At 51.2% G+C, this 14,198-nt stretch overlaps 1 protein-coding gene across 1 annotated transcript; it reads right to left on the minus strand.

Moving 5' to 3' along the window:
- Positions 1-3,583: 3,583 nt before the first annotated feature.
- Positions 3,584-5,377, minus strand: LOC117861513 (peroxidase 40). The gene is made up of 3 exons (XM_034745084.2): positions 4,855-5,377; positions 4,558-4,752; positions 3,584-4,443 (listed from the first exon to the last, which is right to left on the minus strand). The coding sequence occupies exons 1-3, from the start codon at positions 5,170-5,172 to the stop codon at positions 3,820-3,822; spliced, it is 1,137 nt and encodes a 378-aa protein (XP_034600975.1). The 5' UTR covers positions 5,173-5,377; the 3' UTR covers positions 3,584-3,819.
- Positions 5,378-14,198: the final 8,821 nt, after the last annotated feature.

Raw genomic sequence — 14,198 nt, forward strand, 5'->3', positions numbered from 1 at the left:
AAAAGAACTGTGTACATCTGTAGGCCCACCTGATACATGAATCAAGTCGTCATTTCCATCCAAATCTCTCTCATGTATCCATTCATCATTGTCATCCAGATGTCCCCTATGTAGCCAGTCATCGTTTTCATCTTTCACCATGGATATACCGCCACCTACAACTTGAATTTGCAAAGTAAATAAAGTGACATGAATATGACAAAAATATTGCAAAATGACACAGGAAAAAATCGAGTACCCTCCAACTGCATAGCTAGGTGCGAATTATCTTTGTCTACAACTTTATTAATCATATAGCGTTCACGACGCTTTTTGTTCGTTTCCATTCTTTTTTCATCAGACATTGTTGCAGACCGTTCTCTATCTCTCAGCCTCTTACAAGCATTAGGATCGACATCATCTGGCCGCCATCCACGTGGTGCTTGGTTAGCTACAAAGCAGCCCATTATTAAAAAAGGCAATGTCTCCGGAGGAGAGAAACATTTAATTGAAACGATATTTCACCTTGAGGTGTTGTGTTGGTGATGTCTGCAAGCGGATGTCTACCACGGGTGGACTTTGATGGATCCATGGATGTCGCTGACGTTCCCAAGAAGCAAGAATCTGGAGAGCATACATTGATGGAGATGAAACAATGGATTATTCAGATAAAGAGCAATAACATACAGAATTTAGTAGTGGATTGTACCCCTCGAGAAAGTTCAGTAACAGATGCAGTTCCGTTCAGTTTTTTTGTCAGCAATTGAACCAGTAACCTCAAACTGAACTAAATACATAATAGAAGTTACAGTTATATATTGAATACGATTATATTTAAAACTGGCCACAAAAATGCACAGGCAGTTTGGTAGTTAGTACAAAAGTTAACTGAACTTTACATACAGAGAGAAAATCATCCCCAAAATTTAACAAAATGTACAACAGTTAATCTTTTAATTTTATCGGGGACTCTTGTAACTTTTAGCACATAGGCGAGGCAGCTTGTTTCAGTTCCCACATACTGTCGCCGGACAAGAACAAGTACTGGCTAAAACAGCCTTGCGTAAAACTATTGTCGGGCAAAATCCGTATGTACATCACTTTTAACTCCGCCTCGCCCGATCCTTGGTCCCGGGGTCGGATCGCCCGACCCCTTTGAGGGTGGAACTCCGCCTCGCCCGACCCTTGGTCCCGGGGTCGGATGCGCCCGACCCCTTGAGGGTGGAACTCCGCCTCGCCCGACCCTTGGTCCCGGGGTCGGATGCGCCCGACCCTTTGGTCCCGGGGTCGGATGCGCCCGACCCCTTGAGGGTGGAACTCCGCCTCGCCCGACCCTTTGTCCCGGGGTCGGATGCAACCGACCCCTTGAGGGTGGAACTCCGCCTCCCCCGACCCTTGGTCCCGAGGTCGGATGCGCCCGACCCCTTGGTCCCGTACTGTGGCTTTTTTTTGTTTTCTTTACAGCGTTTGCAATCAAGTTCATGCTGTAAAATGATCCTGGAACCTTAAGAGTTGCTTCATGAACAGCGAGAAGTTCTTGATTTTACCTATGATTACAGTCCTACAAATTAAGAAATTCTTGATTTTACCTTTCACACTATAAAACCTGGCTCGATTATACTTGGCTCGCTGCAGATGCACCATGAGCCATGACCAATGGCGCACTGTCACCAACGGGTATGCGAGGACGTAGCAGACCTATATGCCGATGTTGCCAATGCCAGCTGAATCAAAAGATGTTTATGCCTGCCTGCTGTATGATGGCCCTGTGAGGACTGTCATGCTCCTCTGCACCTTGTTGATAGCTTATCAGCGTCTGCGTTGCGAGGTAGTGCACACACCTTCAGCTAGCTTCTTAACACGTCAGGGTCAATCATCTAAGATAAGGGATATTACTAAGAACAGGGAGAAGGCAGATGATAAGCACATTGTGCCGGCAGCGACCACGCACTCGCAATCCAAAACACCAACAATTCTGGGAAAAAACTGGATATAAAATAGGAAACCACAGGTATTCGTCATTGGAATTGCAAGGTGCTGTTTTGTATGAATTGAAATTGAAATGCACAGCATAATTGTTTGAAATTAGAAACTGATACAGCAATTTCCACAAGCAGCGAGGGGATTCCAGACTGGGTGATGGAGGGCGGGGGTTGTACCTCGAGTCCTTGACTGATGGGCTAGAGCACATAAACGTGGATGAGCGATTCTTTGATGAGCGCCTCGAGGGCCTTCGAGGGGAGGCTGCAGGGGCGGGGCCAAAGGGACTCATCCGACCCTGGAAGCAACGGCCGAGGAATGCCGGAGCAAGGGCCATCGAGCCGCGGCCGAACGACGGACCGCAAAATTGTGTACGCAGCCTGGTGAGGAGGAGCGCGAGGTCGGGGGTATTGTAGACCTCCGGGTCTGTGGCGGGGATGAGAGGCTGAGCATGGGGTAGCCGAGCAGCGGAGCGGGGCCACCTTGGAGGGCGTGAAGTGCAGGGGCATCGACGCCTTGTAGAGGAGGGAGAGGAAGGTCGGAGGAGGAGGAGGCGGCAGGATCCGTACCAAAGACGAAGTCATCGCCGGAACAGGGCCGGTGGAGAGATGGTCGCCGCCGGGCCATGTCGCCGCCCAAGATCCGCAGCGTCTCCGTGTGGGATCCCTACTGCTGCTGGCCCCGACGCGAATTGCCGTCGCTTGTCCCCGATGCGCCGCCGCCGCCGCTTGTCCCCGATGCGCCGCCGCCGCCGCTTGTCCCCGATGCGCCGCCGCCACCGCTTGGATTGCTAGATATAGGCTGGGGGGGTGGGAGATCAGGAGAAAGGAAAGGTGGGTGCGCACGGGGCGAGATCGGAGGCGGCAACATCGGGCGGGTAAGTGCGGGCAGGCGGCGGCGTAGGGTATGGGAAGGATGGTAGGCGGAAGAGGAAGGAAAGCCGAGCGTGATTGGGGAGCAGCGAAAAGAAATGGACGAAGCAGAAGAGAGCGAGGCTGACGGGAGCGATCGGAGGGCGCAAATCGCATGGAGCGTGGGACGACCGAGCGGAAGGACCCCCGACGCGGAGAGAGAGAGAGGGGGGGGAAGGGCTCAGATTCCGACGTTTCAAGAGCGGACGGCGGCAAATTAGTTTAGCGCGGGACAAATGTTGAGCGGAGGAACGACGTACCAAAAAATTATCTTAGTTTTGGTCTTTTTAGGAGTAGAGATTGGTTGTAAGAATGTCCTACAACATTTTGTGTGTTTCTATCGTACCTTCAAAATTTTTATTTAGGATGTGAACAAGTATTACTTATAAATTCGATGATTTTTTTGTATTTTCTAAATTTTTTCAGCATTGAGATAATTAAGTACAGCATTTACGTTCATGCTGGCTCCGTAGTTAGGCAATAAGCCTCTAGCATCATCTCCATAGAAATAACATCAGTGGGGTTGGGCTGGGAATGGAAAGGGCCAATACTCTCCTAGACAAAACTTAGCAGGATGATGAGAAAGAGAACAAAAAGGACAGTTAATAATAATTTGTTTGTTTTAAGGTTCGTGATTCGATGGAAAGAATCATCGGAGCAAAATTTAATGATTTTATTAAAACGTTTTATATATGGAAAGAGTCTTCTTAAAATTATTTCAAATTGGCCACCACAGGTTAGTTATTTCATTATTTAGAGCCATCGATGAGGCCAAGCATACATCACATACAGCTTTTCTTAACCAAGCCCAGCATACATAGTACCAGGGGTGAAACCCAAAGCAGAAACCTAACTGAAACACACGAACTTAAGAATTATAGGAGACAGCATAGGTGCAAGCCGCAGTGCACCAGATTATTCAGACCGCGCATGGACTGGGTCACTCAATCTAGCTCGAGCTGTTCACCACCCGGCAGTTCGTGCGGACCTCGCCTCCGGCGCCACCGGGCGCGAGCCTCCCCATACGCAGCATGGACTCCGCAAAGTCCTGGAAGAAGACGGAGGCGTCGAACGCGTAGGTGGCCACGAGGCCGGCGACGCCGTCATCGTCTGCCCCCGGCATGGCGCCTGCTGATGGCGACGCGAGCGCCTGGTCGGACGGCAGCAGGCCGTCGCCGGAGAGGAGGTTGATGTAGTACTGGTTGTCGAAGGTGGCCGGCGTGGCGAGGTCCAGGTGCGCCAGCGCCGACCCCGCTGAACCCGAGCACAGCTGCTGCAGCGACTGCAGGAAGGCCATGTCCTTGGACGCCGCCCCAACGGCGCCGCCGGCCGAAACGTCTGCGCCGGCGCCGGAGACGAGGCGCGCGCTGAACGATGTGCACCGTGCCTTCCCGATGGTGTGCGCGCCGGAGAGAGCGACCATGTCCTTAGCGGAGAGGCCGACGTTCCTGAACTTCTGCACGAGGGTGGCGACGCCGGACGTCGGCGCCGGGAGATTGGTGTTGGCGCCCTGGAGGCTCGCCGTGCGGCCGTCCTTCCGGCCGGCCTCTACCTCCCAGTTCGGCCCGCCCGACTGGACCGGGCGGCGATCAATGATCACTTGATCAGGATGTGATTGTGAAGAAGTATATATGATAATTAACTGCATCTTCATGTATGTTAATAGGGCTTTAGTATCTTAAATTACCACGACGACGGAGTCACGGGCAGCGATGGCAAGGAGGTCGGCGCAGGAGACCGTCTCTGGGCACTCTCGCTCCAGCTCGGCCTTGATGGTGTCGATGACCTCGAAGCCCCTGAGCGAGTTGGCGTTCGGCACGGCCGTCTTCTCGCCGATGAAGAAGGGCGGCTTGTCGTCCAGGAGCACGGAGCCGTCGCAGCCCTGAGAAAACACAGAAAGGGAAATAAAGTCACTGCATTGCAGGAAAATCTAGTGTACGTGTCAATGACGGTCGGACCAGGTGGAGCTGGGTGGTGAGCTTACGTTGACAAAGCAGTCGTGGAAATGGAGGCGGAGGAGGGACGCCGCCATGCGCGGGTCGGCGGCGACGGCCCTCTCGATGGCCGCGCGGACGATCTCCTCGGCGCGGGGGCAGGTGGCCCGGTACACGCCGACACCAAGAGACATGCCGGCCCCGGCGCTGGCTCTCGCCCCGCCGTAGCCAATGCTCACGGTGGCGCCGGCGCTGCCAGTGACGCACGACGTGTTGACGGGAGCGGATCCGGACTCGGTGGTGACGGTGAGCGCGAGCAGCAGGCCGACGACGATCTGCAGGGCCACGGTGGTGCTGGAGTACGCCATGAATGGCGTGTCGATCGATGCCGGGGTGGTGCTGATACCAAGAGCTAAACCTTCAGTGATCGTTTGCTTCTGTGGTAGGCAGGAGACGATCGAGTTCTTGATGGCTTCATGGGTCGTTGCATGACCACATTTATATAGGCCAAGGAGACCTGGGCATCGTGTAGATGTGGAGTGAGACGCAGACAGAGACAGGTCCCTGTGTTTGACTCTTTCCCAAATTCGCGTTACCTCTCGTGCCCTGCTGAGGCCTCAGCACACACACAAAATGTGATCCATGACCTGGTCAGTTGCTGGGAATCACGGTACATCGTATCGTACGATGGTCCATGTCTGCGTGATTCTGTGTGGCATGATTGCCAGGTACTGCTGCTCCAGAAAGTAAGAGATGGTTGCAGTTGGCATGCTGAGCAGCTAAGCGGATACATGACGCGGTCAAACTAGTGAACAATGTGAAATTTAGCCATGGAACCTGCCTTGGGAAATAAGAACATGGAGGGAGGAACTAGGATTTATTTGTAGCGGTGCTGCAATATGCTGCATATGATTTCCTTTCGAGATTATTAAGGAACCAGGCCAGGCCAGATGCGATCGCTACTACACACAAATAGTTTCACAGCCTGTTTGTAATGCCCCATTTAGTTCGAAAATTGACAGTGACAATATATATAGATCACTGTTAGTGATAATATAGCGTAGTGATAATGATTCTTTCATTACTGGTTCGTGTATGCATGGAACCACAGTGCACTACGGGAACCAGACAATTTGCCGAGTGCCACAGGCACTCGGCGAAGACACGAAAACACTCGGCAAAGGCTTTGCCGAGTGTAACACTCGGCAAACAACACACGGCAAATTTTGTGTCGGCAAACACTAGTTTGCCGAGTGTCAAAACTCGAGCACTCGGCAAACATTTTGCCGACGGGCAAAAAACACTCGGCGAAAAGATATACTCGGCGAAATACGCGCTGACGGCATCGGGGGTAACGGCGGGTTTGCCGAGTGCCAGACGGGAGGCAGTCGGCAAACACGGGGTCTTTGCCGAGTGCCAACACTCGGCAAACACCCCCTGTTTGCCGAGTGTCACGGAGAGGACACTCAGCAAAGCCGGCGTGTTTGCCGAGTGCCTTTGTCCCTGGCACTTGGCAAACAGGGGGTGTTTACCGAGTGCCTTGTCCCTAGTAGTCGGCAAACAACCTGCGCCGGACCTGGGAAATGCACCTTTGCCGAGTGTTAAAGCCAAAACACTCGGCAAAGGCCCCTCTTTGCCGAGTGTAACACTCGGCAAAGTGCCCAGAACCCTCCCTTTTTTTCCCGTTTTGTCACGTATAACGGACCCCTCTCAATTCACAATACACATCGTCACAGGCATTTGTAATAAAGAATCACATGCATAATTCACAACCACCATTAGAAACATTATTCATAAATACCACAGGCATAATTCAACATAAGCACGAAACAATCCATAAATCCAAGTTCAAGTCACAATTTAGTTTCAACCAAGTTCACAACCAAGTCTAGTTCCGTGGAGGCCAAGGAGACCACTGCGACAAATCTTGATCTTCATTATTCGAAGCCGCCGATTGATTCGGCACATAGGATAGGACATTATGAGCTAACATCTAAAGTTGTCAAAATTAAAGTATTGAATCTAAAGCACACAATGTGTCAAGTGACTCACAGGAGTAGTCGTGGGTGGCTGAGGTGGAGGGAACATCATCGGCGGTGGCGGAGGCAAAGACTGACCCATGCTCGAAGCAAAATTCTGCATGTACTGGAACATCTGCTCCATCCTAATCCGATTTTCTTCCTCCATCCTCCGCCGCATGTCCTCCATCTGTGCCGCCATCTCCTCTTGTTTCTTCCTTGCTTCTTCCACCTGGGCCTACAATATTTCATTGCAATGTTATAATGCAAAGCTAAAGTATAATAACAAACGAACGATGAATGGAAGAGAAAGAACCTAGAGAGCCTCCATCTGGAACTGTGCAGTGGTGGGTCGTGGCCGTATCGCCAGGCTCGAGTCCGTGCTCCTAGCTCGGATCTGGGAGAGAGTAGGAGTAGAGGCCGTGTCGATTACGCTGTCACCAATCCAATATCTATCATGCTTCTTGCCTCCTCCCACCCTCATCACAATTTCTCCATCAATGTCCTCGGAGCTCGGATCGAAGTCTGGCACGTGAACCTCCCTAGCCATCTTTGTATACTCGCTGACGCGGCTGTGTATGCTAGGGTGGCTGTACACCTCGGACAGGTCATCTAGGTTGAAATCGATATCGGCCGTCGCCTTGCCCTTTTTGGAGAGGACCCATGCCTTGAGCTGGGAGCAAGGTCGGCCATCATGTGATGCCGACTGCGGCAAAAAATACAAAATGATTAGGAATTATGTAGAACTGAATGTTACAATAAAGAATTGAAGTTGCGTACCCATTTTTCTCTATATTCATCAAGGCTTAGGCTGCCTTGATGGTGTGGTGCAGTCAGCATCTGCAAACGCCGCTGCCAGCAAGCAAGGTGGTTCTCCAACCACCTGGGCTCCAACCACACGTCGACCATCCTCTCCCAGCACGGCATATGCGCACGATACCACCACAGAGGCACCTACATCATCAAGCGTGTGACATATGAAAAAGAAAATGAGCCTAATTAATCTTAAATAGTAAGTATCAATGTTCTTTACTTACCCTCATGAATTGGTCCTTAGTCAGGTTCATTGTTCTTGCCTCCTCTTTTCTAACCTTCATCTATCTGTATTGAGCATGGAATTCGATGATGGTCTGGATGCGCGCCTCGTAATGCATGTCCTTCACGAGCTTCTTGGCGGCTACATCACAGACAGCCTTCGCCTTGGCCTCGAATCCCTCCTGGCATCTATAGAAATCCTGCATATAGACGCGTACACAGTTATTATTTCAAGAATGTCGAAAGTAGGTGATGTATTGAGCAATTTAGTACGAGGAGTACTTACCCGCAGCTCGGCCTTGACCCGCTCCGCTATGTTGGGGAATCTCCTCTGTTGACGATCAGGGATGTCGGGGGCGGCGACGTAGTGGTCCCACGTGTAGGTCGGCTACTGCTGTCCGGCGTACACCACCAAGCCAGGGAAGTGAACCCTGCACAAAAGGCCAAGGATCCCGTTGTCCTTACAGTTTTGGTCACCCCCACTGAGCTTAATTCAACTCCTGCACAAGTCATTAATATAAATTATAAGTTTTTGTAACTGTCAACATAAGAACATTATTAAGAATATTTAAAGTTACTTACTTGGTCCCAACCGGTATAATCAGCGGGCGTAAATGCTCAGGTATCGGCCGCTTCGAGAGGGATGAGGGACCTCGCAACCATATCTTGGACTGGGCATCTGTAACATCCGCGGAAATCACCAACTAAAATCACCCATTAAAAATCATCTTTAAAATCTTTTTACCACTGAGCTTCCGGAAATCGAAAATCTCCCCGGCGATTTCACTGTCCCGGCACCCATGCTGACCCCTACCTTTTTATCCGTGCCCGCATTTTCCGCCGCGTGCCGTCACCAGACGCCGCGCGCGTGCTCCGACCGCGTGCCGCAATCGCCGCCGGTCCCTCTCTTTTTCTTTCTCTTTTTCCCTCCCCTTTTCTTTTTCTTTTCCTTCTTCCTTTCTTCCTCCTTCTTCTTTCTTCTTCCTCCTTCCTTCTTCTCTCTCCTCCTCTTCTTCTTCCTGGCGCCCGAACCACCGGCCCCAGCTCCTTAACTCCCCGGCGCCCCTTCCTGGCGCCATACCGCCGGCCAACCCGGTCCCCCGCGCGCCTGGGGCCCGCTCCGCCCGGCCCGGCGCCGGCCACGCCGCTGCCTCCCTCGGGCCGTGCGCCCGAGCCGGCCCCGGCCGCCTGCACCACCCACTCTGGCACCGGCCGCCCCGGCCCCGCACGCCGCCCCTCCCACGCCGGCAGCCTCAGCCCCGCGCCACACCACCGGGCGCCGGCCCCTACCCCCCACTCGCCCGCCACGGCACCGGTGCTGTGCCGGCCACCGCCGGCCGCCCGGACCCCTACCAACGGCACCACTTCGCCGGCCTATAAAAGGACCCCTCGCCGGCTCCTCTCCCCACTCACCAACACCACCACCCACCGCTCCCCCTACTCCCGGCCGCCGCCGCCGCTGCCAGCAAGCCGCGGCCCGTTCTCCTCCGCCCGAAGGCCGCTGCCACCCGACCACCACCAGCCACCTTCCCCACCTTCAAGCCCGCACGGTAATGGGCAAGATGGAGCCCCAAAATGGAGCCCCTCCCCCTTCCTTTCGTCCGCCGCCCCGGCCCTCGGCTCGCCGCCGGCCGGCCGGCCGCCTGTCGGTCACCCTCCCACCTCCCTCTCCAAGTTCCTGGAGAAGGAGATAGGATTTCCTATATTTCCGATCTAACCCCCTGAAATCCACTATTCGTGAAATAGTCCCCTCCCCCTTCCTTTCCTCCGCCGCCCCGGCCCTCGGCTCGCCGCCGGCCGGCCGGCCGCCCGTCGGTCACCCTCCCACCTCCCTCTCCAAGTTCCTGGAGAAGGAGATAGTATTTCCGATCTAACCCCCTGAAATCCACTATTCGTGAAATAGTCCTTCCACCACTCTCATAAACCTATTCGCAGATAAGCCCCTCCACCTCCAAAAGTATTTACAAATAAGTCCCTAATTTATTATAAATCAGTCCTAAACCTCCGTTTAAGCCCCTAATTCATGTTTAACCCGTCATTTTATGCGCCAAACTCCCTCCGAATGATCCCAAATTTCACCACTTCATCCTCCAGAATACTTTCGTCGATCCATACCCAAATTTCCAAAAAATAATCTTTCCACCTATTTTCCGTTCACGTTTTCTGTTCGGAGCTCACGGTTAAAAATTGATCTTTCTTTTATTTATTTGTGTGTCCGTTTGTGTGTGCCGTAGATCGTGGATTGCCCGAGGAGGATCCCAAGGAGGAGTTTGACCGCGAGCCCGAGCCCGAGGACCAGCAGCACGAGCCGGAACTCCCGGAAGACTTTGAAGACGGCAAGTCCAATCTCACCCTTTGATGCATATTTAATACCTAGTTTTTCAAACACAACCTATTGGCCTGTTTTACAAAATGCATATTATTTCATTGCAAGACATGGTTGGATAGCCACCCCTTGATTGGTATGAACATTCCTTGTTGTCCTATGGTTGTCTCTAAATATGATTCGCTCTATTTGGTCGATAGTCACCGCTAGAATGCTTAGGAAATTACTACTCAAGTACAATCACCACTACAACTATGTTTTCAGAAAATAAACGTGTGTGTGTGTGCAAAGAAGGAAAATGACTTTCTGGGTTCAAAGGAAAAAGGATGTGTAGACAGGATGGATGGGTGTTCCTTGTGTGGGATGCCAGGGTGTGGTGCTCGTACCTTGGTGGTTGAGCATTGTCGGGAGATATCCATCTTGTCATGATTAAGGACCGAGTTGATGTGTCTTCTTACCTAATTCAACCATCGTGCAACCACTCGACCGTTGTATGGGCAACGGCTTAGCATAAATCCCATTAGCTGAACTGTTAGTCTTCAGGGGTGCTGGTGAGCAACGGGAGCCCATGGAAAAGGAGTAAGATCTTGGTGACATAGGTCCCGGTTACGGTCTCGTGAGCGAGCCGTGAACCCCTTGGGTGCTTCCATGAGGGCTAGCCAGTCTTAGCTAAGGTGGGTAATGGCTTTGTTAGGATCCGCACCGGCACTAAGGTGATCGTGCTGCGGTACCCTACTTGTGGGAAAAGTGTACAACCTCTGCAGAGTTAAAACCTATCCGGGTAGCCGTGTCCACGGCATTGGACGAGTTACGGCTTGGTCACATAACTAGCACTTGGGCATGGATGGTATGTGTGTGTGCATGTGTGGGTAGAATTTTGGAAGAGTCCGGCAGTCGTGCCGTGCGCTATGGCGGACGGGGAGTCCGATAGCGATAAAAACTTGGATCCTTTGTGTAGGATCAACCCCACTCCTTGTTCGGTTACTAAAGAAAAGCTTCACAAAAATTTGTTTGAAAACAAACCTATGCATGTGTTGAAAATTTAGCTTTATTGCAAATAAACTCTAGCCTATCCTTGTTGTATCCTGTGCATATACTTGTTTGTATTTCCCCCTCCGTGGATGGGGTTGGACTTGTTGAGTATGTTTATACTCACCCTTGCTTCGTTGCTACAGAGGAAGACCCTGACTTCATCGCCGAAGACCTTGAGTAGATATTGTGTCCGCACCCAACGCTGCCTGTGGTGTTGGCCCTTTCCAAGATGCTGCTGCTGCCGTGTAGTCCCGAGTGCTGCCTTTTGGCGGTTGCTTGGTTAGCTGCTGTTGTTTATTTACTTCTTATCGCTGCGTGGCTCTCACGCCCACTCCCTCGGGAGTTATACAGTAACTGAATTATCTGTCGAATAAATGTGTTATCAGCCTCCTGGGACTGATATTTGTATCACATTTAGTCTCTACTTATGTGGGGACACTTCAGCATCCCCTGCCTCCCCGTCCCCCTCCTGCTCCTCCTCCTCCGCCGTCTCCTCCTCGTCCTCCCCAGAGGCGTGTGCGGAAGGTACCTCCTCCTCCTCCACCTCAGGTTCAAGCGACGGGGGCCTCGCCACTTTACCCTTCCCTCGAGGCCTCTGGACCACCACCACCACCTCCTCCTCCTCCTCCTCCTCGTCCTCAACCCTTCATCAAGGCCTGCCTCGACGCCTCCCTCGACCACTCCCTGAACGTGACCCTGACCCTGAACCAGTCCCTGACACGGCCAGTCTCTCGCAAATCGATGTGAGCTTCCTCATACCGCCCACCATTGCTCAATGACCTGCAATTAAAAAGAGTAAACCAGTCAGCATAGACAAACAAAACATAATTACAAAGATATGCAAATTATAATTAAATTATAACTAAATTAGTACGAATCATACAAGTATTAGAAATAATTATCATGATCGGGATTAGCTGGATTATAAGTCTCATCATCACTATCACGCGTGTCGATATACTCAAGCCCGTGCTCCGAAGGAGGAATGTCGTCATCACTGTCATTAGCTAACTGTAATCGTTGAAGTAATTCTAAGTCCTTCACATTCTGAACCTCGTCTCCACCGTCCTCTACAACAACCCTCTCGTTGTCTACTTCCATTCCGATCGCTTCGGTTAAATCTATCACAAAACTCCCTTCGAGCCCATCTTCTTGGAATAACTCTCCTTCATACGTGTCGGGGTCTATATTATAATCTTCATTGTTTGGTACAGGTAGTTTACCGTGTGGCGATACCTTGTACATAACATCCCAACCCTTAAGACGGCTGTCGGTTTGGCACGGGTATGACAAATAATAAACTTGCGTGGCCTGTTGAGCCACAATATAGACATCGTCTCCTGGTAGCCTGGATGACTGTCGAATTTCGACTAGCCCAAGATTAGGGGCCCGTCTCACGACAGATGGATCAAACCAATGGCATTTGAATATAATTGGATTAAGAGGTTTGCACCCATGAAAAGTGAGTTCGTATATTTCTTCAATTCTTCCGTAGTACTCGACCCATCAGAGCCTGGCGTGAAAACTCCGGTATTTGTGGTTCTTCGATTGGGCCGACTCTGCTCGTGCCTTGTTGTGTGAAAACAATATCCGTTGACGTCATAACCGGCAAATGACCTGACCCTATAGTCATAGCCATCGGCAACCTGTCTCAACTCGACATTCATAGACGCATCGGTTCGGCCCTTCTGTTTGAACCAAGAATGAAATCGGGCATTCCATTTCCCGCACCCTCTTTGAGAAAAGTCTCAGCTTCGTGCGGGTACGGTTGCCTTGATTTACGCCAGAATTGACGATGAAATTGCCTGTAGCAACGAGAAATATACGTTTAGGCAAGAGAATGGTGACTACTTCGAAACAAGTTTGTTGAGAACTTACATCATGTACGGCTCCACGTCAGATAGGTTGGTCAACACATACAGCATGATAGAGCGCCACTCTTCATGGTTTAGGGTCTTGCGGGTCGCACCAGTTGCACTTCCGAGTTGCCCTCGGAAAATGCTAAGGCTCAATTCATCTTCGCTGGTATTGTAACGAGGAGGTGGATTATGCACGCTAGGAAGGTTGTCAGCGTAGTATTTTGATGTGAAGTTTGACACCTCCTCCAGAATGTATGCCTCTGCAATGGATGCTTCAATTTTGCACTTATTCTTACATTTAGTTCGAAGAACCTTTTGACATCTCTCAATTGAGTAGCACCAACGACCCTGCACAGGCCCCCCCATTCGTGCTTCATACGGGAGGTGTAGAATCATATGCTGCATTGGATTGAAGAAGCCTGGAGGAAAGATCTTCTCCAACTTACAGAGCAACACAGGCGCCATTATTTCCATTTCTGCAACCACGGTACGAGATAACTCCTTCGCACAAAGCTGGCGGAAGAAATTGCTCAACTCCGCTAGCACCTGCCACACATGCTCAGGGACATAGCCCCAAACCATCACCAGAAGTAGACGCTCAAGCCATATATGGTAATCATGACTCTTCAGCCCATTGATTCACATAGTTGCTAAATTCACTCCCCTCTTCAAGTTCGCTGCATAGCCATCAGGGAATATTAACATTTGAAACCATTCTAGAACCTCCCTCCTTTGGGCCCTCGTCAGAACAAAATCGGCCTTAGGCTTCCTCCACGACTTGCCAGCTCTTGGAGGCGCCATGTTTAGCTATTGTCTGTTGCACAACGTCGCTTGATCCACTCTAGCCTTAACGTTATCCTTTGTCTTGTCAGGAATGTCCATTATTGTACCAAAAATTGCCTCGGCGATATTTTTTTCCGTGTGCATTACATCAATGTTATGTGGAACAAGAAGGTCATCAAAATAGGGAAGCTTCCACAAGCACGACTTCTGCATCCAAGCATGTTACTCGCCATATCCCATAAAACCACCTTCTTCATTATTGACCTCGAGAGCGTCTAACTGAGCACGAACTGCGGCCCCTATCATCATCGGCGGTGCGGGGTCTGTAACTACGACATCTT

The sequence above is a fragment of the Setaria viridis genome, chromosome 6 (assembly GCF_005286985.2).
Source record: "Setaria viridis chromosome 6, Setaria_viridis_v4.0, whole genome shotgun sequence".
In the NCBI taxonomy this organism is placed as follows: domain Eukaryota; kingdom Viridiplantae; phylum Streptophyta; class Magnoliopsida; order Poales; family Poaceae; genus Setaria; species Setaria viridis.